General features: G+C 40.0%; 1 protein-coding gene across 3 annotated transcripts in view; it reads right to left on the reverse strand.

The window, feature by feature from the left end:
* LOC121613205 (paired box protein Pax-7-like) overlaps positions 1 to 27,479 on the reverse strand; it is a 58,680-nt gene that overhangs the window by 18,652 nt on the left and 12,549 nt on the right. For 2 of the 3 annotated variants that reach the window (XM_041946516.1, XM_041946515.1), the window contains exons 5-7: positions 8,811 to 9,010; positions 3,026 to 3,191; positions 152 to 351 (exon numbers count right to left, since the gene is read on the reverse strand). In XM_041946516.1, the coding sequence (XP_041802450.1) occupies positions 152 to 351; positions 3,026 to 3,191; positions 8,811 to 9,010 (566 nt within the window). Of the gene's footprint in view, positions 1 to 151; positions 352 to 2,607; positions 2,614 to 3,025; positions 3,192 to 8,810; positions 9,011 to 27,479 lie in introns of all 3 variants that reach the window. The other variant, XM_041946517.1, reaches the window with a different exon arrangement.

Consider the following 27,479-nt stretch of genomic DNA (forward strand, 5'->3'; position numbering starts at 1 on the left):
GTAAACAAGCTGACCCACCATAATGTCAGAGTAATGTTGCATTACTGGGATTACAGTAATGCATGACCACCTGACACAACTAAGGCCAATGTATAGGTCTACTTTACTTGATCCTCATGCATAAATGTTAAAGTAGTCCAGCAGGGCTTACCTGTGGGGAGAGTCCATTGCTTACAGGGTTGACATGGTTGCTAGGTGCTGCAGAGCTCATGAAGGTTTCGGAGTAGCTGGAAAAGCTGTGGCGGTTGGAGGCCAGACCATAGGCAGCGCTGCTGTCTGTGCTGGAGAGACCGCTCTGGTGCATGGTGGACGGAGGTAATGGCTGGGGACGGTGAACTGTACCACCACCATCTAAAGACCAAAATACAACAGTACATAGCTTAGCAACGAAAAATGTATCTAAAAACCGGTACACCTTCTGAAGCCTGTTGTTGTATACAATGGCACTTTTTCACTTCTTCAACAGGACGACAGGTGCTAGGGTAGCAGTTTCCTCCTGCTATCAGTCTTTGTGCTTAGACATGTCCTGGATATATCTATGAACAGGGGCAGCAGGTGGCAGCATAGCTTTCAGGTGAGCAGTGCGACAGCAGGCATGACAGCAAGAGAGAGCAGAGGACTGAAGGCTGAAGCACACCACCACGATGAAAGGATGGTTTGGATGTGTGCTGCTGCAGGAAACAGAGTGTGTCACATGAGCAGAATCAAGTTGACTGCCTGAACCAGATCACAGGTTTCACTTCAGTGCTTTCACACATTAGTTCGGGCTGGTGTGAAATATGTAAATTGTTGTGTAATTTGACCAAACACACTGAAAGAGAGGTATGATATAAAGCAGAGGAATTGGCATTTGCTTTGATCTGTTAAGGAACAGCCAACAAATCTACCATTGCAGCACACAATAATTTGTTAAGATCTGCACCAAGTGCTGCCATCTTGAATTAAGCAAAAGCAATATATTCAAGTTCTCAAATAAAACACATTAGAAATAGATCTAATAAATGCGTGAATAAATGAATCAAAAGATCAATCTACAAATGTGTAAATATATGAAGAAATACACAAATAAACTTAACATTTCTACATTGAATGTCTCATGTGATTTATTTATGTATGGTGACAATTAAATATGAAAGTGCACAAAATATTTATTCATAAAAGGTTTTGCTATCTTTATTAAGGATCAAATCATACAAATATTTTTTCATTCATTTATTTAATAATGTAATTAGATTATTATTTATGTACTTAACATATTAAGTTTTGGCCCTTAAAACCCTCCATAATTAGGATATTGGTGTAGATGTAGTAGATGTGTAACTTAAGCATGATTTCACCATCTTCTGACAGTGAACTGCTCAGGACATGACGATGATGTGTATATAGTAGTAGCTAAAACTGCAGTATGCTGTGCTTGTATACTACTATGTGTACTTTGGCAGTCTGTTAAGTCCCTTAGAAAGTGTGTAACAACAATACCTCCCACTATATTGCTATACAAAACACTTCATTTCATCCTGTCCCTACCTGTTTGTGGTCTAATAATACTAATAATTCTCATAATCATTTTCTCCTCCTGAGCTCTTTGTGGCACTAGTGAAAATAAACAGGCTAGATTTTTCACATAAGACGCATTAAAGCACTGCATAACCTGCTGTCAGTCAACAAAATTAGATTTCTTTTGTGGCTTCATGTACTGATGATGCAGGACGACAGTTACCAGTTGCCCAATTAATGAGATACCTGTCTTTCTATATAACTTCATGTTCTTAGGATCGTTAGTAAAAAGCCAGTGTGAAAATACAGCCAATCACACTCGAATCCTTTCTTAGCTGTTCTCAACTGTGTTTTGTCCACCTTGGGCTGCCAGTGTTGCAGCACTGTCTCCTTTACAACAGTCTACAGTTCAAGCATTTAGCTACATATGTATATGTGAGTGAAAATTAGTGTGTGAATGTGAAAAATGATGACTCTTTGATTTTGAGGTCCAGTTTGGTAAAATACATGGATACTCTCTAAACTGTGTCTTTGACTTCAAGTTTTCCAATAGCAGAATATGGAATCCCACACAGAGGAATGACATGTAAAACACAGTCACCAGACCTCAACACACCTATGGGAGATTTTGGAGCGTCAAGTCAGGTGTGTTCACACAGAAATCTAAGTGAATTTTTTACAGGGCACAATTACATACAAACTCAGTTCAAAGACAGGTGACATGAAAGATGCAAAACACTCGTTTTATGAGTTGAAAATACTCAACTTGAGTGAAAGAGGTGCACGTCACAGGGCTTTGCACACTGCTGTGTGGGGAGGACCGAGCAGAGCTAAGGGACAGAGGCGCTGCTCGCCAACAGACAGCTGCTCAGCAGGGAGCTCTGGAGGAAAGACCCAGGGCAGAGCTGGAGCTGGAATAAACGCCCAGAGTCACACCCGTTTCTGCTCTGAACAGAGCTGTTTGCTGGCAGAAGGAGAGCTCAGAGTTTATTTTGAAAAAAAAATTGGGATTTAAAAGTGGATTTATCTTCACTCTTACTTCTCAACCTGTCTGCACCTCCGACCTCCACTGTCCGGTGTTATCATGTACTGTCATTAGTCTCTGTCGACTGCTGACTGGAAGGAAATGTACTTTAATTCATAAACATAGAGAGTAGAGGGGGAAAGAGAAGAGAGTCTGAAGGTAAAAAACAGAAGAACTGGTGTGTCTGCTGAGCCCTGAATTCAGTCAGAGGCTGTACTGAACACAAACACAGGACACACACACCCTTGGTGCCTGCCAACTCCCGCTGGCTTAAAGCTAATGTACAGTAACATATTGGGCTTGGGACAAATAAACAAATTCAAATTCACACAAGGTTAAAATTCCTTTCACTTTCTGTGTGAACACACCATTAAACAGTGCTCTCTAACAGCACCATCATCAGAACACCACATGAGTTTAGAAAGTTTAGAAAGAATGCTGTTCAGCCCTACAGAAGAGTCTCCCATCTGTAAATTATGAGTGTAAAAGTGTTATCCGCTCTACCTTGGGGCAGAGTGTTGGTTGGGTAGCTGGACTCTGGCAGCTGGTATGTAGGAAGTGTTGGCATCCCTGTGGGAGGAAATCCACCTGGCAACAGGTGGTTGAATGCTGCTAGCTGATTGGCTCCTGCTTGTTTCCTCCACCTGGCCCTTCGATTGCTGAACCACACCTGAAAAAAACAGAACCCAAACTGTAAGCACCAGTTTTATTAGTCAGTCAACTTTTTCTCACAGTGGGCTTTCCTCTTTTACTTTAATAAATTACACATTAGCTGGTGTCACGGTGAAAAAAGTTTCTTTAGGACAGTTTTGTTTTGTAATTAAGTGTTTGGCTTGAGGTTAGTGACCAGTTTAAGGCCACTGGAAGTGTGTAGTGTATGGTGTTCACACATCACACCTGTGGAGTGATCTCTGTCAGCGGCACAAGCACATTTATTGCTGGATACTCAAAACGTAAACTCAGCATCACTAATGGGTGTAGTTGGATCTACTCAGTTCTGTGCTCTGCTGCATCTAAACAATGGTGTCACACTGTACTGACACAATCTGGAATACACTTTTATTTCACTGCAGCAAGGTGGGAACGTAAACCACTGGAGGTCAGTAAAAATTAAATCAGCCATGTTTAGAGCTCAAGGAAAGAAATTTGCAAATTACAAAAACAAAAAAGAGGTGATTGATCTTTGGCATGGAAGAGAAAGTAAATGGTATGTCAATGGAGTGTGTGTGCACTCTATTATGTGTAAATGGAGTGAGTGTGTGTGGTTAATCATGCGTTGTTCCTCATTGACTTGAGACAGCTGAATGCAGCCTCAATAAGATGAATAGAGGCAAAAGCAGAGGGGAGAGGAGGGGTCAACATCCCACAGCTTAACACTTCACACAAGACTGATCAAAGCAGCTAACACACTTACAACCTTCTACTATAACACTTGGTATGGAGGCTTTCTCTTTTTGGGAAACACAATAATTGTTGTTTAATTTTAGCTACGAGATTTTACAAGAGCAAACAGAAAAAAAAAAAAGTTTCAGTAAGCCAAATATAGAAGATATAAGATTTTTAAGCACTTCCTCTACATATTGATGGAGCAACCAAGATAGATATAACCCAAACTAAAGTGGAACCAGCAGTAGTGAGTAAAGTAACACTGTATGGTTTTGACTTTCTGTGTGAAGTGCAGGTCTGAAGCGATTTTAAGGTAATGGACGTAAACTAAAAGTGCATTCCAGTCTAATGTGTACCATCATCAGCTGTCTGAAAGTGTAATGTAATTTCTTCAGGGTTTGAAAAAAAAAAAGCAAGGATGTGAAACATGAGGACATGTCAAACATGCATACCTACTCCCTAGGCCAGTAAAGTGAGGCAAATCAGGCAGATCGTGAAATGATAAAGGGGTGTGTATTGCCAAAAGCTAAACTGTACGCTTTCCAAATCAGCATGACACTAATTTCCAAGTTCTTAATTAAAGCCAGCAAAAAGAAAGACGCTCAGAGCAAGTATCAGCCTGTCGTTCTACAGAAAACACATTCACAGAACCTGGATCTGTCTCTGTACCACTGTGTCCTCACTCACACTGTCCCACATTAGGACACACGGGTAACTAATGGCACCTTTGTCATTTGTGTCATTTGAATCAAACCATACAATGCCACTCACATGAGCTAAGACAAGCACACACACATACACACCACACATCCAAAGCGGTAGCAGGAATCTATGTATTGCCTCCAGCTTTCCACCCACCCACTTTCTCCAGGAATCCTCCTTTTTCATTTGGAGTAAATGAAAACATGCCTTTCAAGTGGAGAAGATCATTTGGAAACCTATTTCTGAAGAGGAGACTCATATACTTAGAACAGGTGTTGTCGCCCCAAGGTACCACTGGAAGAGAAGCTGAAGAAGTCGAGTCTGACTGATCCACCCAACAGTCCAACTCCCTCTGCAAGTGAGGAGGAGCAGAATATCACCTTCATCCTGTCACCTCCTCCTGACCACAGCTACAGAAAGCCTGGCACAATATGTCACTGCTGTATTTCATTGTTGTTTGGTTTATAAAGACAGAATGTATTTCTTTATGTGTGCATCAATAGTCATGTATTTATGGCACCAGGTGATCAAAAACAAAGCTGATACTTAAAGAAACTGTCAAACTGAATTTGATGAAACTCAAATCATATTCCAGACTGACTGACTGATTTGCATGTTATGGTTTAGAAGACTTGATTGATCTTAAAATGAAATTGAAAAATGTAAAAATAAATCTGTAGGTCAATATTAAATTTCAAAATCTGGTGGTGGAACACATGGACAGGAGCAGTTGCCAGGCAACCAGCTGAGACCTGTGAAAGGTACTCCTTCTGGCCAAAAAATAATTCACCACATAACCCCCCTGTAACACGGCAAATTGTAGTTTTAGGGTTTTTGTACACATTGAACAAAAGAGATATAGCGTGTTGTTGTTGCTTTAGGCAGCACCCCTAAAGGTGGTAAGCTAAGCTTAGCATAAGTAACAGCTAGTGACTGTGGCTTTATATTCAATGGATATGTGAGTGGTATCAATCTTCTCATCTAAATTTCTCGAAAGAAACCACAGTTGATTCACTCACTGACAGTAACTAACTTACTGACGGAATCCGTGAAGTGATTTTATCCTCACTCATTTATTTTTCTGTCTTTCTTTTCTGAAACTGGGGAAGTGCTGAAAGAATGATTTCATTTACTGATTTGTCAGTTAACACAAAATAATCACCAATCATTTTAATAACCAAGTATTTATATAAGTCATACTATAAGTCATAATAAGCAGTTTCTCCAATGTGGGGATTTACTATGTTTCTCTGATTTATATCATTGTAACTGAATAATGAATGAATTTGGGTTTTAGACTGTGAATCAGACAAACCACCTGACCTGACCTTTCTGTGAGGTATGTGATCACTTCAAATCTTACCAGCATGTTACACCAGTCAAAGATTACTGAAAAATGCCTGTGAAACAACACTATGCAGACAATATGGTGTCAGTGCGTCAGCCTAGCCACCACCCGCGTCAGTGACGCCTCAGTAGTTCCGTATGAGGACAGAACTCCTTTAATAACGCTGATATCTGAAGGCATAATTTTATTTTCTTAGGCCATCAGCTGTGCTCATCACAGGAGAAAGACTTGTCACAGTGAACTACTCCACCTTTGGCTGACAGTCAAGTTCAAAGTGCTTGCTGCATGTTCAATCTGAACCTAATCTTTGCCTAAAAAAATGTGCTGTTCATCCTGAGAAAGCATGTTGAGGTATGTAAGCATTTGCTTAATTCCAAAATGCACTTTACTGTGCACTACTTTCACTGCAGTAAAAAATTGTCACTTGTAATGAGTAATATTTGACCAGGATTACTGTATCTATACTTTGACTCAAGTAAAGGAGACTTTGTACAGCGCCAGCAGAACTGAAATAACAATAGAATTAAATAAAAGCAAAAATTTATATACTGTAATACAAACTGGTGACAAACCTAAAGCTAACTTTGCAAAGTCAGCTCTACATGTTCCCCTTTTTTGTCATGAGCTGGTCCACACGCTCCTCCTGCTCTGTCAAGCATTTCAGATGTGTAGAAGCACTGCAACTTACGCTTGGTTTTTGTTCTGTTACATTTTACAGACATGAGAGTTGGGCAGATGGATGACGAAAGTTGATGACATATCTCTCCTTACATCATTCTTTTTTCTTTTTGTTTACATCAAAGTGCTACATTCATTGTGTGACCAAGCATTCAAAAAAACAATGAAACGGGACAGTTCGTGCATAGGTGCTATTAGATAATCTATGCCAAGAAGCAGTAAAATTCACATTTTTTCTTGTCCATTTTTTGACCCATCTATATATTTATTTAATGAAGGATCAGTAGGCTTACTTCAAAAGTTGCAAAACTGTGTTAATACATGCATTTGACTGCTCATTTGTTGACCTGGAAATAGCAGTTGAAAAGAGTTTTCCACCAAATCAGTCCTTATCAGCAGACTTTACTAAGTTGCAAATGATCTTTTGGTTTATAAATATATATATATATATATATATATATATATATATACCACCAAATCAGATAAAGATAAAGTCACTCAAAAAAATCCCAAAATTAGACGGCAGCTGCTGATATATATATAGGGATTTTTTCACAGTGTGGACTGGATATGTATATTATATATATTATATTTGGTGGTCAGCCTTTAAATTACACATTAAGATTAAATTGAGTAGAGACTTGTTAACTGTACATTAACTGCTCGTTTCTGGATATCTGGCTGAAACCTGTGTGAACGAAAGTAGGAAAACCAGTCATGTAGAGGTACATAGATCATTAAAAGCTCTGCAGCTATAAGAGTGAAGTGGCACAGTGTGGACTGCTTTTCATGCCATGCTGGTTTCTCTCCCTCTCAGTTTTGCTGGGTCTTGATTGATCCACGTGGCTGTTGTGGATTAAAGCTCCCGTGAGACTGCCCAGACCCTTCTGTGATCTGCTGTGAATTTTACAATGAGTGGTGGGCTTGAAAGTGGTGGGAAAAACAGATTCCAGCCAAGATGTTGGGGAGTGAGACATGCATGAGGAATGCAGCCCCCACCCCGCTACTAAACACCTAACAGCTGTTGTTAGTGCTCTACAGACACCGTGGAGCTGTCAAAGCCTAGCACAGACCAAAGAGAGGTTCCTCAGCTGAGATGTGAACAGCTGGCAGTGTCTCCACCATTATGCTGTATGTATGTCTGAATATTAGTTGGACTCAGTGGGTAAATACAGGATTTGGTCTGCAGTATTACAATAATGCGACATCTTGTACAACAATACAAATAAATCCAATCGCAGAGGTTAATGAAACCGACTGAGAAGAGCTGTCTCAAGTGTATGTTTATCGGAGGAGAAAAGAAAATCAAAGTAAAACAAGTCAGCTTAACTCCTGAAAACAAAGAGTGGTAACCATGTGACTGTTCACGTTTAAGCAGCACCTTGCCCAGCATTAAGTATAATGGCTAGAAATAGTGTCCAATTGGATGTAAGTGCCCCCAACTCAGTGAGATGAAGACCTCAGAGTGGACTGAGGCTGGCGATCTGTCTCCACTACAATAAAAGCGAAGTGAAAGAAAGTTGTTTCTTCCTTCAGTTTGTTCATTTTTTAATGACATCTTTCAATGTTTTGAGCAACACAAAATATCTAAAGGGTGAACCCTCCCTTTAACTAAGCCATCAGTGGCCAAACAAAGCAGCACTGCAGCCTCTCCAAAAATGATGAAAAATGACAGGAAAAAATTAAAACTAAATTGAAGATACAGTTTTCAGATCTATATCAAGATTCAAGTGTGTGTTTGTGTGGCTGCTTCCGACATGAAGTCCAGTTTGAGCTCCTCATCCACAAGTCTGAAGGCTTATCAGATGCACAAATGGTGCACAGCAGTTTATAATCCTATTAGACAGGATTTTACAACTCTGGAAAGTTATCATGGCAGAAATGATATTATCTTCCATCTCAGTGATGGTGAGGCAAACAGTTGAAATATGCAGTTCACATCACAAAGAAATCTACCAGGAAATGGCACAGGAGCAAAAATTGAGCCACATTAAATGGGCTTTCATTTTTTCAAGCAGTGCTAAAGTTGGTCTGACACATGGCAACATGGAGCATGGACTTTTCACTTTAGCATAACACACACCTTTTGTGTGTGATATGGGGCAAGAAAAGGCCAGAGAAAGCTTGGATGGTAGGATGGATGGATGGATGGACAGTTGGTTGTCCGTGTATTACCTGGACCCTGGCCTCAGTGAGTTTAGTCCTCTGGGCCAGTTCCTCCCTGGTGTAGATGTCGGGGTAGTGGGTTCTCTCAAAAGCCTTCTCGAGCTCCTCCAGCTGCTCTGCTGTGAACGTGGTCCGGCTCCTACGCTGCTTCCTCTTCAGGGGGAGGTCAGGCTCTGACTCCACATCTGACACTTCATCCATCCGACTGCCTGGACAAACACATGGGGGCGACACATGAAGGGTGACTTCATGTCAGCATGTTTTAAGATCAGATAAGATAAGATAAGATAAGATAAGATAAGATAAAAGATAAAAGAAGAAAAATCAGCTCCAGGGTTTGTAGGAGATTGATGCAACAATATAACAACATCTACACTACTTGCCCTAAGTTTCTCCAAAAAACATTTCTCACAGCTGACTCAATCAAAAGGCCCATGGATCAAACATGGCAACAGAGCAAACTCAATCTGAATGAACAGAATTCAGGCAGCATTCATAATGCCTCCAATAACATTGAACAAACTATGTATAGTATAGTATTAGTAGGACAATAGAAGAACCTGGGTTCCTGAAATATGACACACAGATTTTTACAAATTATCACATGGAGGGCATAAGCACATCCAAGAGGCTCAGAAACATGCTCCACCAGTATTTACACTCCATCCATTTTCAGAATCACCCTCTCCACCAGTAGTCTCTCTTAAAATCACAAGTGAAGCATAATGTGTCAGTGATGTGTTCATATCCTTCAAGTAATACATAAATAAACTCAGTGCTGAATTTATCTGCTCTTCAGTGTTTTCATTGATATAATGCAGGGACGTTCACAGTATTTCACTTTCAACCAGGTACCTGATTCTGACCACCTGACTGTCATCACTTAATGTAGGAACTAGTTAAAACAATCATTTTTGCTCTCATGTTTGAATGCAAGTGGTTGCCTGGTGGTGATTTTCGGATTTACTGTGGATGGAGGGATAGATGATGCTTCAATTAGCACGGCCTTCAATGATTTCTCTGTTTGGTTATTTATGTGACAAAACAATTTTCTTGTGCTTGGTAAGTACAATTCTCTATCAAAACCAGCATCCCTCAGGGCATGGTGCTGGGAGTTGGAGTGGAATAAGGGGTGCTAATCTCTCCAGACCACCTTGGTGATGTGTGTAGCACTATTCTGTCAGTGTGAGCCTCAGGGCAGCCCAGACAAACACACTGGCAGGCTGAAAATAGTCCCAAAATATTTAGTCTAGCTGATTTCACTCACACACAATGTGTCCATGCTGCTATTCAGAAGGAGCTGTGGAATATTATCTGATGCATGCAGATGTCTGTTTGAAATGAGGCTGGCTACTGTACCAGGACTGGAGAGCAGTTACACTGAGATGTAATGCTCTATACTGTTAGTGTGGTCTATAATATGACATTGCAATTCAGATGAAAACAGATCAGATTTCATGTGAGGTTTACATGACTTCTCAGATTTAGTAATAAAAAAGGGCAAAATACCAACCCATTCCTCTTCCCAGATCGTTAAAATTATGCCGTAATACTGAAAGAAATTGCTGCAATTCTAGCTGTGGTCTGTCCCGCTAGAAACCATTCAAACAGGATAAAAGATGATGATTGGTTGGAACCAGAGCACCAAATATCAACGTTTTTGTCACAACCCTCGGCATCTCATACAAACGACACAGTAGCCTGTAACGTCTGTATGAGCCTACCAGAAAGCCTGTGGTTAGCATGTGGTTAGCATTGTGAAACAGTGACAGTTTGGTTAGCTTCAGGCCCAAAAAACTACTTGCTTATGTTTTTTGCTCAAGGAAAGGACCAGGGTTTGGGTTAAAGCAACAAGTCAGCAGTGGTCTCCTGGGTGAAAGTCCTGATTTTTACCCATCCAAACAACCCGAATACTGCCTACGTGAACTTTGTTGCTCTTTATATTTAGTCACCTAACTTGGTTTGAGCATCTAATATTGCCACAGATGGGTTTTTATTGGAGGTGAAAGCACGGTGCATCACAGTCCACATGCGCTGGGATGCGTTGCATCTGCTTGTTTATACCAGGTCTAGTCCCAACTGTGAGGTTAGTCTCTGTTAAGGCCAGTCTTTACAATGGATTTAATGTCAGTTTGACCACCAAAATTTAAGCCAGGTCTTAACTATGCCCGCTCTTAATAAAGTGTGTCCATGTGAATGCCCACGCAACTATGGCTATTACCTATAGCAGCGTGTGTTGCTAGGATACATTGTTAACAATCTCCTGGTGTCTTTCTATTTCACAGCTGTCATTTCTAATTTTCATCATTGTTATGGAGAATCAAACAAAAAGAAGGGGAAATTTCATGGACATTGAGATCAGAAAATCAATAGAGCTGTGCAGCCAACACAAGAAAATAACAAATAGAAGAATAGAGGCAATTAATGGTTGATCAGACCACTGATCTAGGAACTGCAATATCCCCAGACTCCCTTAAAAAAAGTCCTTGTGACTTGTCAGTGTCAAGTATCAGCTGCTGCTTGCTTAGCATTGGAAAGTTTGAACATGTATACTGCAGTGAAGCAGTGAAGTTGAGGAAAGGGGATTTAATGTTTCCAGGCTGCACATCAGACTGTAAAACAGAAAGGTTGTAATGTTTCCAGTTGATGTCTTTCAAGGCTGATTACCTAAATAAATCATTGTCAAACTGCAGTATTTACCAGCAAAATGTCTTCTTTCAGCTTTCTGATCCATTTTAAATTTGTTTAAGAAAATTAACTTTAGTTTGATTGCTATTTACAGTCCACAGCAGGAAGGTTCTGCTCTCATAATGTTGAATACATGCACAACAGTGGTGGAAAGCTAACTGATCAAGTGCTGCACTGAAGTATATATTTTTGAGGTACAGTACTCCACTATTTTCTCCACTCCAGTATTTCCCCTTTTTGGCCACATTCTACATCCATGCGAAGACATTTCAGAGGCTAATGTTGTATTTTCTACTCCACTACCCCAGGGTGAAACTCACAAGCTACCCAGCAGTATAGATGATAAAAAATACCTCCACCTTTACCAGCTGCAACATTACAGTCATGTACAGTATGTATTCATACATCAATAATTCTAATAATACATTATTGTGAAATGGGCCATTCTGCATAATGAGTACTTTTACTCTTTGCACTGTAAGTATCTTTTGATGCTAATGCTTTTGTACTTCAGTCAGATTTTGAATGCAGGACTTTTACTTGTAACAGAGTATTTCCACACTGTGGTGTTGGTACTTTGACTTCACTAAAAGATCTGAGTACTTCTTCCACCACTGACTCACAGCATGTATGCAGTAATATTTTCTCGTCTTCTGTGGTCAGAATGAGTCACATCCTAATATTAAGAAGTTCACGTCAACATGCACAACAAGTGAATATCAGTGAGTGTCAGCAGCTGTTCAGGTTGAGACGAGAAAGTTTGGCCAATAAGTGCAAAATCAACAAGGCAGCCAGCTGCATTCAACAAAACATTTTATTCTCTGATATATCCAGGGAGAGGGCAGAAACTCATTCAACCTCCTACAGGGAGGGAAAGATGGCAGAAAGACATACAAGAGTTCAAAATAGCCATTACATCCTTCCACCACGACAGCAGGAAGAAAAGGAGACGTGGACAGCTGACTGTGACGCTCAGTAAACTTCAGTGGACGATCACTCCAAACATCCCCAGACACACACACAACAATCACAGAGTCAGCTGATCCATACAATGACAGCAACACCAGCAGTAACGCTACAGGCGCTTGAATGATTTGATGAGAGCAGTCCACTGCCAGAAGCAGACCACGTCACAGACCAGAGGAGACCGGGTCCTGAGTCGAGTCCGGCCTGTCGCTGCTGGAGAGAACTGGGAGAGGTAAAGAAAGATGAAACGGTGTTCAGGTTAATCCAAACATTTTCATGAGGTTGACATACAGAAGAGAGAGTTCACACCTGCAGTCAGTATTTAGACATCGGGATGATCTCTGTTATTCAGTCTCTGTACTCCTGTACAGAATCTCAAATGAAATAATAACTGTGGACGTAAACCTAAATCAAACGGTCACATTTAGTACTTGGTTGCAGATTCTTTGAATTTGATGATCAAATAATAAAAACACAAAAGTCTGCATTTTAAACTCCTGTCTGCTCGCCCAACACCTAAACTTCTGCTTCCTCTGATTACAAGGGTTCAGACGCTGATGTTCCTCTCCATCAGGAATCAGGGGTTAGTCCCTGACAACATTTCAGCAGTTCCCTCTACTCGTGCAGCACCGTGCGGACGCTCTGCTGATAAATGACCTCCCTGACAACCAAAATAACAACCAGAAACAATCCTGCTGCATGTTGTGGAGGTTTGCTGTAATTTAGGAGGCAGGTCAGCTCGGTGCTTTGAGTGACCACACTCTCAGCAGCATACAGGGGAATCCTTGACTTAAGTCTGCAGGAATATACACTCAGTGGCCTCTTTATTAGGTACAATCTAATGTAATCCAATACACCAGCTCAGCCTTAAATTCTGCTTTATGTTGTCTATAATGTTCAGGGTTTTTACGCTGTCATAGGGGTGTTCATTCAATAAATGTTTAAGCATTGAGGTCCTGTTGTTGCTGGTGTTGTATTGAGCTGCAGTATATTCAGAGCTGTTTCTAGTATTCTGGCCCCCTCATGTATGTAAATAGGAAGGACAAAAGGAAGCTCAAATTAATTCTATCTCACATGTGAACGACTTACATATTTGCCAAAATGTATCAGAGAGCTTGTCTGGGTTATTATTGGGGGGGTGTGCTATTTACTCTCCACTTCTACTATGTTGCCAGTTTATTATTATTATTGATCGAAAATAAACTAATACAGCCTATCAGTCCTGTAATAAATCCTCTCTGCGTGAAGCTTTTAATGTTCAGCTTGTGTTGTTCACAGGCGTTGATTCAGCTCTGATTATGTTGTTTCTGACAGTTACATACCGTGTTGCTTTTTGGATCTTTGTAGATAACTGGCCTGTGAGGTCAGTCGGTCTCTCATGGTTTCACATGTCAGAAAACATATGAAGTAATTATCTGTGTGCAGTTATACTTTCTTCCTGCTGTGATCTTATCGCTGATCCACCGCCTAATGTTCACAAACCATGAATGAACCGAGACGCAACCTTGCTAGATACAAGCTAGCCGTGTTAGCTGGTTCAGCTAGCTACCATTCACTGTCATCAGGTGTACTGATACAGTCACAACTTTAACAGCAAATCTAATAAAGAGAAACTTTGTATGCCAAATGACAATAACTGCCATTAACTGGAGGTCAGCGGAGAACAACTGGCATCTGGTTTTGGTAGCTAGTCCAATGTAAAATTGAGCCATTTCTCTCTTTTCTTTTTATTTTGTATCTTTTTATTGTCTATTTGTTCTTTTTTTTTTTCTACGTCTCCTTTTTATTCTTGCTGTTGCAACAAGTGAACCTCCCTGGAGTGGGATCAATAAAGTCTTATTTTATCTTATATTAGTGAAGTGTTGCTCCTGCTAGCTAACTGCAGTTAGAATCTAACTAACTGTTATCATATGATAAACACAAACTAAAGCTGCCAAATAAAATACCACCATTAGCTAGATTCATGAGAGGTCAGCTAAAGCCTTCAAATGTCAGAAGAATGCAGGTATTTCATCAACTTACCAGCGAGCATGCTCAGGAAACACTGAAGATGAAGGGTTTGATGGCTGTGTAACCTCCGCATTCGCCGATTCCGATTGAAGTCTACTGTCTTTTTCAGCTGCGCTGCGCCGCAGCCTATCGGACAGGTTTGTGAAGAGACTTTTTCAACGGATTTCACAATTGACGCATGTCAAATTTTACAAATACATCTTCTTCTTCTATTTTTCCTGTGGAGACAGTCCCCAGACTCCCATAAAATTTTGTGCAATTTTTGAGTTGAGTTGTTGAGTTAGTAGAAACTTTATAAACTGTGTGAAACGCTGACAAATTCTTAATTATTTGGGCCTTATCATTATAGTTATTTATTTCTTTCTGTCCCAGTGTGTTAGCTACACTATTTCTCGATAAATTATATGGCGTGTTAATGGAACATAAAAGTCAGCTGGACAGATCAATGTAGTGCAGACACTTACATGGTACTTCTTACCGAATACCACTCAGTTCCCTCTTATCACAGAGCAGAAGGTATCAGTAACTTGGCATGTCTAGTCTAAAATTGAACAATAATCCATTGCCTATTTTATGTTAACTGACAATCTGTATTATGTAGCCTAAGCAGGCTACATATCTGTATTAGACTGCTGATGTTTGCTCCTGAGTGAGTGTAAGATTTACACCCGGTTTTATTGAAAAAAGACTTAAGTCTAGATGGTGCATTCGGCTTAACTATTAGGTTGGCAAGTTACAGCCAGACTCGATGATTAATATTTATGCATAAAATTAGGGTTAGGGATACCAGCGTACTGCAATAACATATTCAGGTTGGGGGATTTAGTCCCATGAAATTCTCGACCTGTCTGAGTTTTTGCTTCAAATGGGTTAGGGTTAAATACAGCAATAAAACCATGCTGCTCAAAAGCTCATGTATAAACAGTTCTTAGCAAATTTGGCAAAAAAGTCAACCATTTTTCATAGAATCCAAAATTCAAAGGTGATATGTAATAAATTATAACAATGCATTAACATCCAAACTGCCAATGTTGAAGTTTTCCTAAATCTGCTGTGATAAAAAAGGGCTTTATAGAGAGGCTATGCTGCTAAAAAAAATAAATAAATAAAATGTTGTCACACTTTGATTTTGGGCTGTTTGGATGAAATATGATAATCATGAGAGAAATGTGGTGAAACCTTTGGTTGTCAGTTAAAAAATAGTGGTCCCAGATCACTGTGAGGCACAAAAAGACAGAAAATGTAAAATTTTTGGAGACCAAAACTGTCTCAAACTGTATCAAAACTCTGACACATGGGTCACATAAATCACTTTATGTGGCCCATGTCTACCAGGTCAACCAAACTATGGAAAGAAAGGAGACAAAATGCAACAATACAATACTGTTAGTACTGTTTTTAAATAAAAAAAAAAAAAGAAGAAGATGGTGAAATGAATAAGCATGGCACATGTAAATGCCAGCTCCACAGCCTTTTGATGTGATGCATTGTAAAACAGGAGAGAAGATGGATGATGGAGGATGTGAGTTAATGCTACATCTCTGTTTGTATACTGCATTGTGTTTTTTCTCTTCACATTGTAAATGTATAATTCACCAGGCATCAGCTCCCAATCTGAGAGACTGAGATCAAGATTTTAGATACATCTTAATGGCATAATATGAACCTGCAGTGTTATCACCCAGAATGCCAAGGTTTTAGCTGTTAATGAATTAGGTGTGTAAAATCAGTGTGGACAGTAAAGAGGGCTTCAGATACAGTGCGCAGGTCTGTATTTGATGTAAATGTGATCCAGTGAAGTATGGGTATTAACTGTGGAGAGTGGAGGGCAGACGAGAATAATTTTCCACACCTAAAAAAAAAAAGGTTTGTTTGTGTGAGTGCGTTCATTTTGTGCAGAAGTCCGTCGTGTGCTGATGAAGTCAGAAAGAAAAGGCCCATCAAACTGGCTTAGACAACTACAGGGTTGGCTCTGTAGTTTAATTAAACAAGGAATTATGGGATTAGTGCGAAGCTCCCATTACAGGCCACTGGAAGAGTCTCAGGGAGAATATCTTTTTGTACTCCCCCCTAGATGCCCCCCTTGAAAGCTCCTGCTAGAGAATTCTCAACGGATTACATGTGGCCGCAGGACATGCTGCTGCATTAATTAAATCAATTATTTCACTATTTAGTGCCTGCAAAGATTTGTTTTTCCTAAAAACCAAGAAATAAAACATCTATATTTATACACATGTGCATCTTTAAAGAAAGTTTCCATATACAACAAACGTCTTGTTTGTTGCTGGTAGGTTGGTGGCGGTGGCGGTGGTGGTGGTGGTAGAGGTGGGGGAAGTTGCTGCAAAGCAATTTGGCACTAACTCAGCATGACAACACTTGAGGCCGCTGCAGTGGGCTGGGATCACTTTCCAAAAGGCACCTCTGAGTCCTCCGGGTGCTGCTGCGATGGGATGGACTCTATTTGTTTTCCCTCCACATGCTGCTGGATTTAGGGGAGGAGAGGGGCAGAGGTGGGAGGGAGGGAGGGATGTGTTTGAAATTGAGGCTTCCCCGCCTCTCAGCATTTTCACTCTCTGACTCTTCCACTCTGTTCCCATCAGCCCCACATGAGGATTTGGCCGTCGGCTGAGAAGAATTGCTGTCAGGCTTGTTATTTTTTATTTGCGTATTTTCTTTTCTTTTGAATCACCTTATTCCAAACCAGTAACCATAGTTTTCTTCCAGAGTTTTAGGAGTGATGTTAGCAGTCAAAACATTCCCAGTACAGAGGGTAGATAGTGTGTACAACTAACTTATGCAGAACTTTACAAGTTCTCAGATACATATTGGTGGAATATTCTTCTCCACCAAAGAAAATTAGAGTTGTAGAAAATGGGCAGCCACAGACTAACTTCAGCCACACTAGCACCGAGCCAATGGTGTAGGTAAAAAGCCTTTATTAGTTAGGGCGTGTCAAAGTAAAAACATGTAACAAAAGGAAAATGCCGACTGCTTTGGAGCCACACTGAGTCTTCCTCAGGGCGTGGCTGGAAAGAGGAGTCAACCTGAGTGGAATATCATGATTCCTTATATAGAAAATTAGCAGTCAGGAGGCTAAACTACACCAGCATGTCCCACAGTAAACATACCACAAGTAAACGATGTGGAAAAGAAGTTAATGATCAGTAATAGTTATAACAATAAGAATAAAAATTTCAAATGAAACAGCTTGAAACCTCAACACATCAACAACAATGAAAGGACTGAGCCGGTTTACAAAATGAGTCTGAAATCTATTTCCTCATCAAGGACTGGATTCACAAAAGCATCAAATGTAAACATCCAGTTAGTCTCTCTCTGAAGTCTTATATTGAGACGATCACCACCTCTGACAGCGCCACAGACTCATGGGGTAATCTACATTAGTGGTTCTTATGGCACATCTATGTTCTGTCACTCTATCCTTCAGACGCCTCTTCAACCCAATGTACAAACATTCACTGGTTGCATGAGCTGGTTACACTGTTTATTTTTATATATTTCCCTTGTCTTGAGATCTACAAAGTCTCTCTGTTTAATAGTGTTTGAGCAGAGATTATAGGTGGTTGCATGCATTTGAAAGTCCCAGTGGGTCTCTTGAACCAGTGGCCTCCCCTCCCAGCTGGAAAATAACTGTGTGTCAGTCTGTCCTATATTGAGGGGCCAACAGATCATATATCATATACATACAGCATTTATTTTATCATGTGTTGCCTTTGTGGTGTGAGGCTTTGGATTTTCAGAGCATCGACTGATTGCGGGGCAACCTTTTCCTCCAGTGGTATCTGCCCCCTCCATACACTGATGGAGAATGAGATTTAGATTGTGGCTCTCACTCTGTGTCTCTGTCTTTCCAGAGACATGTTTCTGTCCCTGTTACTCTGAATAATCCAAAGACCTCAGTGTGAAAAGCTTTTTTATCAGAACTACTTACTATGTAAAAACTAAATAAGTAAATACAAATAAAAAACAAACAGCACTAAAATTAGCACGAGGAACCCTACATATGTCTGTGTTCTGGCAATAAAATTTCACTTGCACTTCATTTTATGTGTTTTGCCTTTAAGTTTGTCTTGCCAGAGTAGAGACTTTTTAAAACTGGGTCACCTGAGAGCGGATTTGAAAGCAGAGCTGGGAACGAAGCTCACAATGATTGAACATGTAAATGAAAGTGCACGTCATGGTGCAGTGTCGCTGGCAGTGACAACCTCTGCAGCACTGGTGGTTCGGTATTGCATGCTCGCAGCAGCTACACGCTCGCTTTGGATGGCAGCACAATAAAGATCCTCAGGATGGAGGAGAACAAAGTTTGACAGACCGGTGGATCAGGAGGGTCAGCTCCTCTCTCCAGCTGATAATGGAAAGCAGAGATTATGGTAATGAGACAGACGTCTAGAGCCGATAGAGGGTCTAAACCTGGACTTCATCTTTGTCTCCACCAGATCCCTCAATTGGCATGCTATGTCTTATCAGGAAAATGGGAGCATGGTGCAGCTCCTTACACACACACACATTCACACTCTCACACACATGTGCACACACACACAAGCGCGCGCACACACGCACAGGGTTTGCAAATGTGCGGCGGCATTAAAAAACAAACTATACACTTCAGTTTCACACAACAGCCTGCTTTTGTTACAGACTGAATATGATTAGTGTAGAAAGACATCCATGCTTTTATCTTTTATCTTATCACTGGCATGGTGTGCAGCACCGTCAAACACACACACACACACACACACACACACACTGTGGTCCTCCAAAAAAACAAATCTAATTAAACAATTATTGTCCAATTCCATCCAAAGCCACTTATTCATTGTTGCAGTAAAATGGGACATTCTGATTACTTAATAATGATAGCTGTAATTCGATTTCCCTGTTCTATGCAGAGTGATTTATCACCAAATTAATAACCAATTATGTTTTCCAAGATCAGAGTGTGCGCAGTCCCTCTGAGCTTCAGCTTCAGAGATACAGCTTTCTAATGCTGCTTTTCTTTTAATTTTCCTGTCTTGAAAAATCAGCATAATGAACTTGAACCAAGTGTTTGTGTTTGATTGTATTACATATACATATATATATATATATATATATATATATATATATATATATATATATATATATATATATATATATGTATATATATATATATATATATATGTATATATATATATATATCTGCTAGTAGTGAATGCAGTGACTCCCAGTGGGATCGTTCTAACAGCATGGAAAGTATATGCAGGAAACTGGTTAGCATAGTTTCTCAGTACAAATGTACAGTGTGTAAATCAATAAAGCAAAAACCTTGGTGGTACTTGCATTATGAAATACATCGTTTGGAGGGTAGATATTTTGTTATTGTGCTGGGTACTGGCTTAGGGACAGCTGTAGCCAGGATTCTGGGCGTCATAACTGCAAGCCTAGAAGATTTTGAACAGACACCAGAAATACTGGTACTATTTGGCTTGAAATTAGATATAATTATTATTAATATGTTATATATGTGTGTGTGTGTGTGTGTGTGTGTGTGTGTGTGTGTGTGTGTTTGTGTGTTTGTGTGTAAAAATACTGGAATCAGACTAAAATTACCCACTGTGTAATTTGTAGCTCATTGGTGTTTCCTGTTTTGTTTTTTCCTTGGTGTCTCTCAATGGAAGCATACAGTACACTATAACAATATCCTGGCATTTGTCTGGTGATAATATCAACACACAGTCTGGTCGATACTCCCAAGTGTGGCAAGACCTCTTCTTTTTAAGAACAGGTTTTCCATCCTAAAGAGCATCTTAAGGACTGAGGTGTTTTGTGTTTTTGCGGGAACAGACAAGACTGTTTGAATTGTATAATTTTAGAGTGGAGGACAGGGGTCCTAAAGCCTTCGTTCATCAAACCGCTCAGCAGACAGATGGCACAAGGCCTGTACTGACTGACAGACATTGAGACTGTAAACTGTGGGTTCGAGTAGAGAATACTGACAATACTGTTCCCCACTTTGACCAAGACGTGAGGACAAAGACTGAATGAGCTCTGGAGAACAGCATGAAACTAATTATGGGTCATTTTGAAAATCATATTAGTTCCAGTATAATTACACCCAGGATCTGCTTTCAGTTTTGCTCCATAGGCTCTGACCAGACGAACAGACTACATTGGCTCAACAATTGATGAATTTATTAGTGCAAAACCAAGTCCTTTTCACAAAATGGCCTGTTGATGCTCCAGTTTTGTCCACAGCTGTTGTGTTTGTGTGTATGAGAGATAAAAGAAGGAGAACGTCTTTTCTAGTGTGCTGTCTCTGATAAGGATCTCTTTCTCCACTATCTGCTCAGCCTTAGGGCAGGATTTAATCCACCTGCCTGCTCTTCTCACTGCCGACACTCCACGTTTTCACACCATGACGAGCTACTACACACCTCCTTTCAACTTCCCTTGACTGTTAAGTCAAGTCGGTTTTATTGTCCAGAATCACAGATTAGAAGCTCATCAACATGATACACATTAAAAAAATAACAACAACAAAAAAAAGTAAAGCGTGTCAAAATAAAAATGGTAGAGGTGGTTCTGTAGGACAGCATTCTCATGGCCAGATGTCAGATGAGAAGGTGGAAATCAGCTTTATTTCTGCCCGTCCATTCCACAGATCAACCACACAAAGAACGGAGCAGCAACCCTCTTTCCTGGTGATGATGCTAAATAAACTAAAAACTAAGTTTACCACAATCAGCTTAATTCTTTACTTAACCACTGTGCATTACTGCCAAAAACATTTTGGTGGAAATGCAACAGTTGCCTCAGTTATGTTCATCGCCATTGTTTTTCACTCCAGGAAGTTTTACACAGCTCATGGAAGTCATAGGGAGGAGGAGGTGGATGTACAAAAAGCTGGACCATGGATTTGTTTGTGTACTGCGTGTGGTTATCTTGACTTCAGAGAGTTCACTTTTTCAGTATTTCCCAAAACCTGCATTGAGCTGCTGCAAACGGGAAATTTTTTTTAGTTGTGGGAAAAAAGGAAATATATTGACTATCAACACTTTACATATATGTATATTCAACATTTTGTGACTTTGCAGATATGTTCATTAAAAATGTCGGCTTTATATGTTGATAAGAAACATAATCCGTGTAGCTGTAAACATATTTGAAGTTTCAAATAAGTATTATAGATTTGATTGATTTTTTTCTGCATGCAGTACATCGGTGTCAGTCATGAACAACCCTGATTCCAAAAAGATGGGATGCTGTTAAACATAAATAAAACAGAATATGATCATTTGCTCATCATTTTTGACATACACTCAATTGAAAAGAGTACAAAGACAATATATTTCATGTTTGACCTCATCATCTTCATTGATTTTTGTAAAGATCTGCTTATTCTTAATTTGTTGCAGCAACACGTTTCAAACAAGTTGGGAGAGAAGCAAACAAACAGCTCCAGTTTTTTAAAACAAGAGACTGGGAAAGATGTGGAACGCTCCAAAAACACCTGTTTGGATCATTCCACAGGTAAACAGGTTGATTGGTAACAGGTGATAGTATGATGATTGGGTATGAAAATCTCAGTGGTTCACAGAGAGGATGGAGCGAGGTTCACCTCTTTGTGGCTCAGGACCACTTTGTGAAACCATTTGTCGGTAAACAAATGAATACATTCTGTTTTATTGAGGTTTTTCCCAACTTTTTTTTTGAATCAGGGTTATACACTCACAAACTTTATAATGTGGATGAGCATACACATGACGACCATGTGAATGTCAAACAAAATTCCATTCACTTCCATTGCACTGGAGTTATGGCAGAAATCTTAGAACGCACGACTATCACTGTTGAAATAGCTGCTGACTTTTTCTGTATTAAAAGAGAGAGACCATGATCTTTTCCTAATATTAACCCAGTGCTGTCAGTGCCTAAACATAACCACGAAGAGGGTGAATAAGGCTGTAGTCACTACAAGTGGATACTGCATTGCAAGACTGCCTATTTTGGGGAAAAATATGTTGTCAGTACGTCCAGGTATGAAATCAAATGAAATTAATATGAAATTAACATTTCCTCATTATGTTAATGCAAAACACAATTGGGTCAGCAACATATTGGCTGTTGCTGATTTGTTGTACGGTATATAAAGATCATTTCTGGGAGACAGAGTGACGTAAAGAGCTGCTGCCTGTGGCTCTTTTAGCCGTCTGGTCTTGGCTCTGAAGGCTCTTTGGATGCCTCTTTCTGCTCAGCTGCCTCAGTGACAAAGTGGGCTCACCTTAAACAACAGAGGCCTGGGAGCCTCCCTGGGCCTTTCAGGGCCAATAGAGGCAGCGCCTCAGGGGGCCGCTGGCCATGAAAGACCACGAGCAGCCCTGCCGCACTCTGCAGGGATTCAGTAAACACTTCCAGACTGAGTCACTAAAGCTGAGCAGTCGAGCAAAGTGCCTCCTGCATATTTAAGAATTAAAGAGGTCAAATGGTGCAGAGGCATGACATGGAGCAGATAGACAGGGGAGGTTGTTGGAACATGACAGTTTTTTTTCTTTATATTAGATATTGCTGCATTTTAACAAATTAATGTTAATCAGCAGGACTGAATGAAAATAGTCATTTTTCAACATAATTGCACCTGTTATGGTTGTGTGTTACTCTTAACCTATATGTTTATTTGTATGAATACATTGTGTGTCTTATAAGACTATTTATGTCACCTACTGAAATGAGAATTTAACTAATTCATACCAACTCCACAAAATGTCTTCTATAGATAAACAGCTCTCAGTTGTGCCTGAAGGGTTTTGTTCAATAGAAATGGAATTTGTATCACAGCTTACTGTATCAGCTACAGGTTCATTAAATTTTTGCTGCCTGGCATATTTTCATTTGACTTGCAGATTTTTATGCATAGCAACAATACAGGGCCTTGAATTGAAGGTCTGAACACTCAACTAATTGAGGCCGAAGCCAAAGTTTTTAAAATTATTCAAAGAACACAAAAGAAAGTAAAATAAAATCTGCCAGTTGGCACCACAAACCGTTCTGTCAACAAAGGCCTCAAATTCAAGCCCAAGTGGGCAAAACTGAGCTGCAGCTGAGACCGGCGCTACGCTGCCGCCGCTGCCTCTGCACACACTCCCATTCACACAGTTCAGCATTGTTCCTGCCTTTGTTCCAATACAGCTCCAACACAATGGTATTTAGTCACAACAAATGCAGCAAAAGTGTATAGTAAGCAGCAGAAGTGGAGTGTGCAACATATGCAGTTTATAATGATGAGTAACATATTTGCCAAAAGATTTAGGAACTCCGCACACTGTCTGTGCTGAAAAAAATAGACAGAAAAATCCCAACTTTTGTTGTTTCACTATAAAAAAAAATACTTGACTGCAGCCACAAACATATGGTCTCACAGAAAGCTATAGGAGTTGTTACAGACGAGTTGTGTGCTCACAGTAAACGTTACAAAAAACTGGCACTGAACTCAATCCAGCCCACACAAAGATGCTGGCTTTATCGGGGCATTATGTCTTAGCAAACTGCTATTAATGCAAAGTCTTTATCTTCTTTCCTCCCCAGGCGCTGGCATGCATGTGTCTTTATTTAGTAGATAAAAAATAGCCATAAACAAAAATTGCCGACTGTCAATATAAACACTGATAAAGATTAGAGCTGGGAGCAAATATAATAATAAGAGGCACTCTTAAGATATACTCGACACAGCAAAGCCCTCAGTGGACAGCTGCAGGCTTAAAGAAAGCAATTGCAGAAAGTTTTAAAGAGCAATAGAATAATCTTATTTTGGAAGAAAGTAGATTAACAATCAGAGCAGTGCAAAGAAAATGAAGTGATTTGTGCTTGTTGACTCTCTTTACAGATTCTGGTTAAAAAGCTCTGAAATGCACTCTGGTATGTTTGTAAGAGATGGAGGGATAGGTGAGCTTTTCATCTGCTGCTTGTCATTCCAGAGGTAAAAACAGTTCCCTCCGCTGGCGTCACCCAAGCCTTTCCAGGGCCTCTCATATGTGTCTCAATCATCAATGTAAAAAATAAAACTGTAGCTGGTGTTCAGGCTCACTGGTTCCCACTGAAGATGAAAACGCTCACTAATTTCCTAAAACAGTTGGTCACTGTAGTTTTTATCAAAAGCTCCTCAAAGAGAAGGAAATAGTGCATTTGGTGGGGACTATTTTCAGCAGCGGATGAATCCATATTTGGTGCCTCAAAGAGGATTTAGGGCAGCAGGATGGTGTATGTGAGATTTGAGTCCAAATAAACTCCAGTGTGTGTTTCCGGTAATGCAGGAACATGTCACCCAGTGCAACAGCTCATTGATGTGTTTTTGAACAACAGTGGAGCTCTGTGGTACAGCAGAAGACGATACTTATATCAGGCTCTGGACACATGTTAGTAGATACATTCACTGCTGGTCTGGCTCTGCACATGAGATTTGTTGACAAGAAAAACATAGATTATCAAGAGGTTTAGCATTTAAACTGTGGTTTGCTGACCCTTTCAGCACCAAATGTCTGCAGGTTCGGTAACAGTAGTGGCATTTGGAATGTACTGCATCAATAAAAGCATACAAGGCATTTAGGTAAAATAACCACTGTAGTGTAATTTCTCCAAAATAGTTAGTTATCAGAGATAAAATTCTACTTTTTCTTCATCTATGGGTCAGTTATGATGGCATGTAGTGGAAAACAGCTGGTCATGTGAGGTATATTTAATCATGTAGTTAGGAGTAAGTTTTTCAGACTTGATGGTGGATTGAAGTTTGGAGCTGGGGATGGGGTGGGTGGGTTTAGCAGCCCAGAGTCTGTGCATGCTTAAATCAGTGAAGTAGTTTCAGGTGTAAGCTATTTGAAGCTGATTGCTCCCGCTCACAGCTGGCTGGCCCAAACTGGCTGCACTCAGACCTGACCATCACTCTCACAGCAGCTTTCACAAGTTGTAACTAAAATGCAATGCAAATCTCGTTGACATGTCTGTGCTCAATGACAATAAAGGCAATCTTGAATCTTGAAACGTGACCTGAAACCTTAACAGCATGAACAGTAACTACAATTGTTGGAGCAAAAGTGAAATGTTAGTCATGAAGGGCTCATAGTCTATATGAGACTGAGAGCAAATACATGTCTTTATTTCTAATGAAAAAAAAACATCAAACATAACCACAACAACTCCCCTCTGGCACACTCTTACCATCAACTCATCATGAAAAGGTTTACTGCAGGGTTATTGCATTGTACTGCACAGATATTCATGATATTGTGTCCATCCCTCACCACATTTGGCTTGGCAGAAGTATCTGTGTATTCATTCTTGACCTTTGAACGAGTAGTTGGACTAAATAATCTTAACTCAAGGTCCACTTACTCGAGAGGTGTGGTTGAAGGGTCTTGAGGAAGCAAGAGAGTGGACTTATGAGTTATTATTTCTTCATATTTACTGTTGGAGATGAGTGTGGCATTGATCTGAACAGCTAACTAACAGGAGTGAAAAAACAGACAAACTTTTTTTTTTCATTTTTTATTTAATTTGTATCGTCAACTGTCTTTGTTTGTGTCTAATCTGAATTCAAAGACCAACAGCTATTGATGTAAATGTCACTTTAAAGATCTCCTTCGGGCATGTTTTAAGAAAATACTTTGAACAATAATTTGGGCCTAATATGGTTTTCCACAAAAAGAGTTTATTTATCTGGTTAAAATCCTTAAAATATGAACTGCAGGACCCCTGATGTCTCAGTGTATGTGCACTGGAGCCTTCAAGATTCCACTTCACACTTTTGTAAGCTGAATATTAGACCAGCGTTGGCTTCCAGTTTATTTGTACAGATGAATTTTTAGTAGATGAATGTGAAAACAGCCCTCTAGTGTCGGCGCACACCTCATTCTGCACAGTGAAGCTCACATTCAACTGTAGGAACAAGAAGAAAAATACTTTTTTGAGTGAAGGGACACAAAACTTTGAACTTTAACTTTTTTCACTATGTTTCGATACAATTGAATATGAAAAGCTCCAGTGAAAGCACTTCAATAGTTTTCTGTAATGTTTCTGTTTCTGTTCTCTCATTGACACATTTCGTCTCTCCCTTACATCAAATGAATTGACATTAGGAAATGTTAAGCTTTACTTTGCATGTGTACAGTTAGTACAGAAGTAATGGTATGAAGACACCTGCTGCTTGCTGTTGCACAAGGTTCCTTCCACCCAAACAGCGGCAAAAGAGTATAGTGAGTGGACTACAGCAAAGCCTCCCACTGCAGATGTACATTCATTCAAAGCAGGAGCATTAGAAATGCCGATCAGCTCGGCAGCACAGAGAAGCTTTCCTTTCAGCGTTTTGCTGTTGTCTAGCTCAATCGTGTCACTTTGAGGGAGTCTATTCAGAGGTATTCATGCATCTGCCTTCAGGCCACAATGGCCGCCACTTTATAAACTGTCAGCCTACTTGCCTCAAGCGTTTGGTTCATGTTTCCTTCTCTTTAATAAACTTCATCAACTCCTTCAATGGTAAATGCAGGCACAAAATAGCAGACAGGTCTCAGTGCATTTAAGATTTTTTTCCCTCCTTTTTCTTATTAGCAACTGTTTGTGTATGAGCAGACTGGTTGGGTTGTTTTCTATCCACATACTCATCATCTGTAGCTGCCTGTACAGGCCTAAGCTGATAAATAATGCTGCCTTTAAGGCCAGCGTTTGTGAAAAGGGTGAACCCTCAATCCAAGTCTTATTTTTAGTTTTCAAACATGAACTTCTCTCATTGATTCCTGCTCAAATCAGGGTGTATGATCACATCTTCATCCCTGAGGACAGTAATGCCTCGCTTCCACTGATTCGTCATTTTGACATGATAGATGCTTTTAACCCTCATTGACAATATGACGATATGACTATAGAGCAGACCCTTCTCTCCAGCTGTCCTCCCGTTGAAATATTTTTCCCTAAATCTCCATTATTTTCAACCTTGCTGGAACAAACAAAAAATGTTGATGAAAGGCA

The sequence above is a fragment of the Chelmon rostratus genome, chromosome 10 (genome assembly GCF_017976325.1).
Source record: "Chelmon rostratus isolate fCheRos1 chromosome 10, fCheRos1.pri, whole genome shotgun sequence".
Lineage (NCBI taxonomy): Eukaryota > Metazoa > Chordata > Actinopteri > Chaetodontiformes > Chaetodontidae > Chelmon > Chelmon rostratus.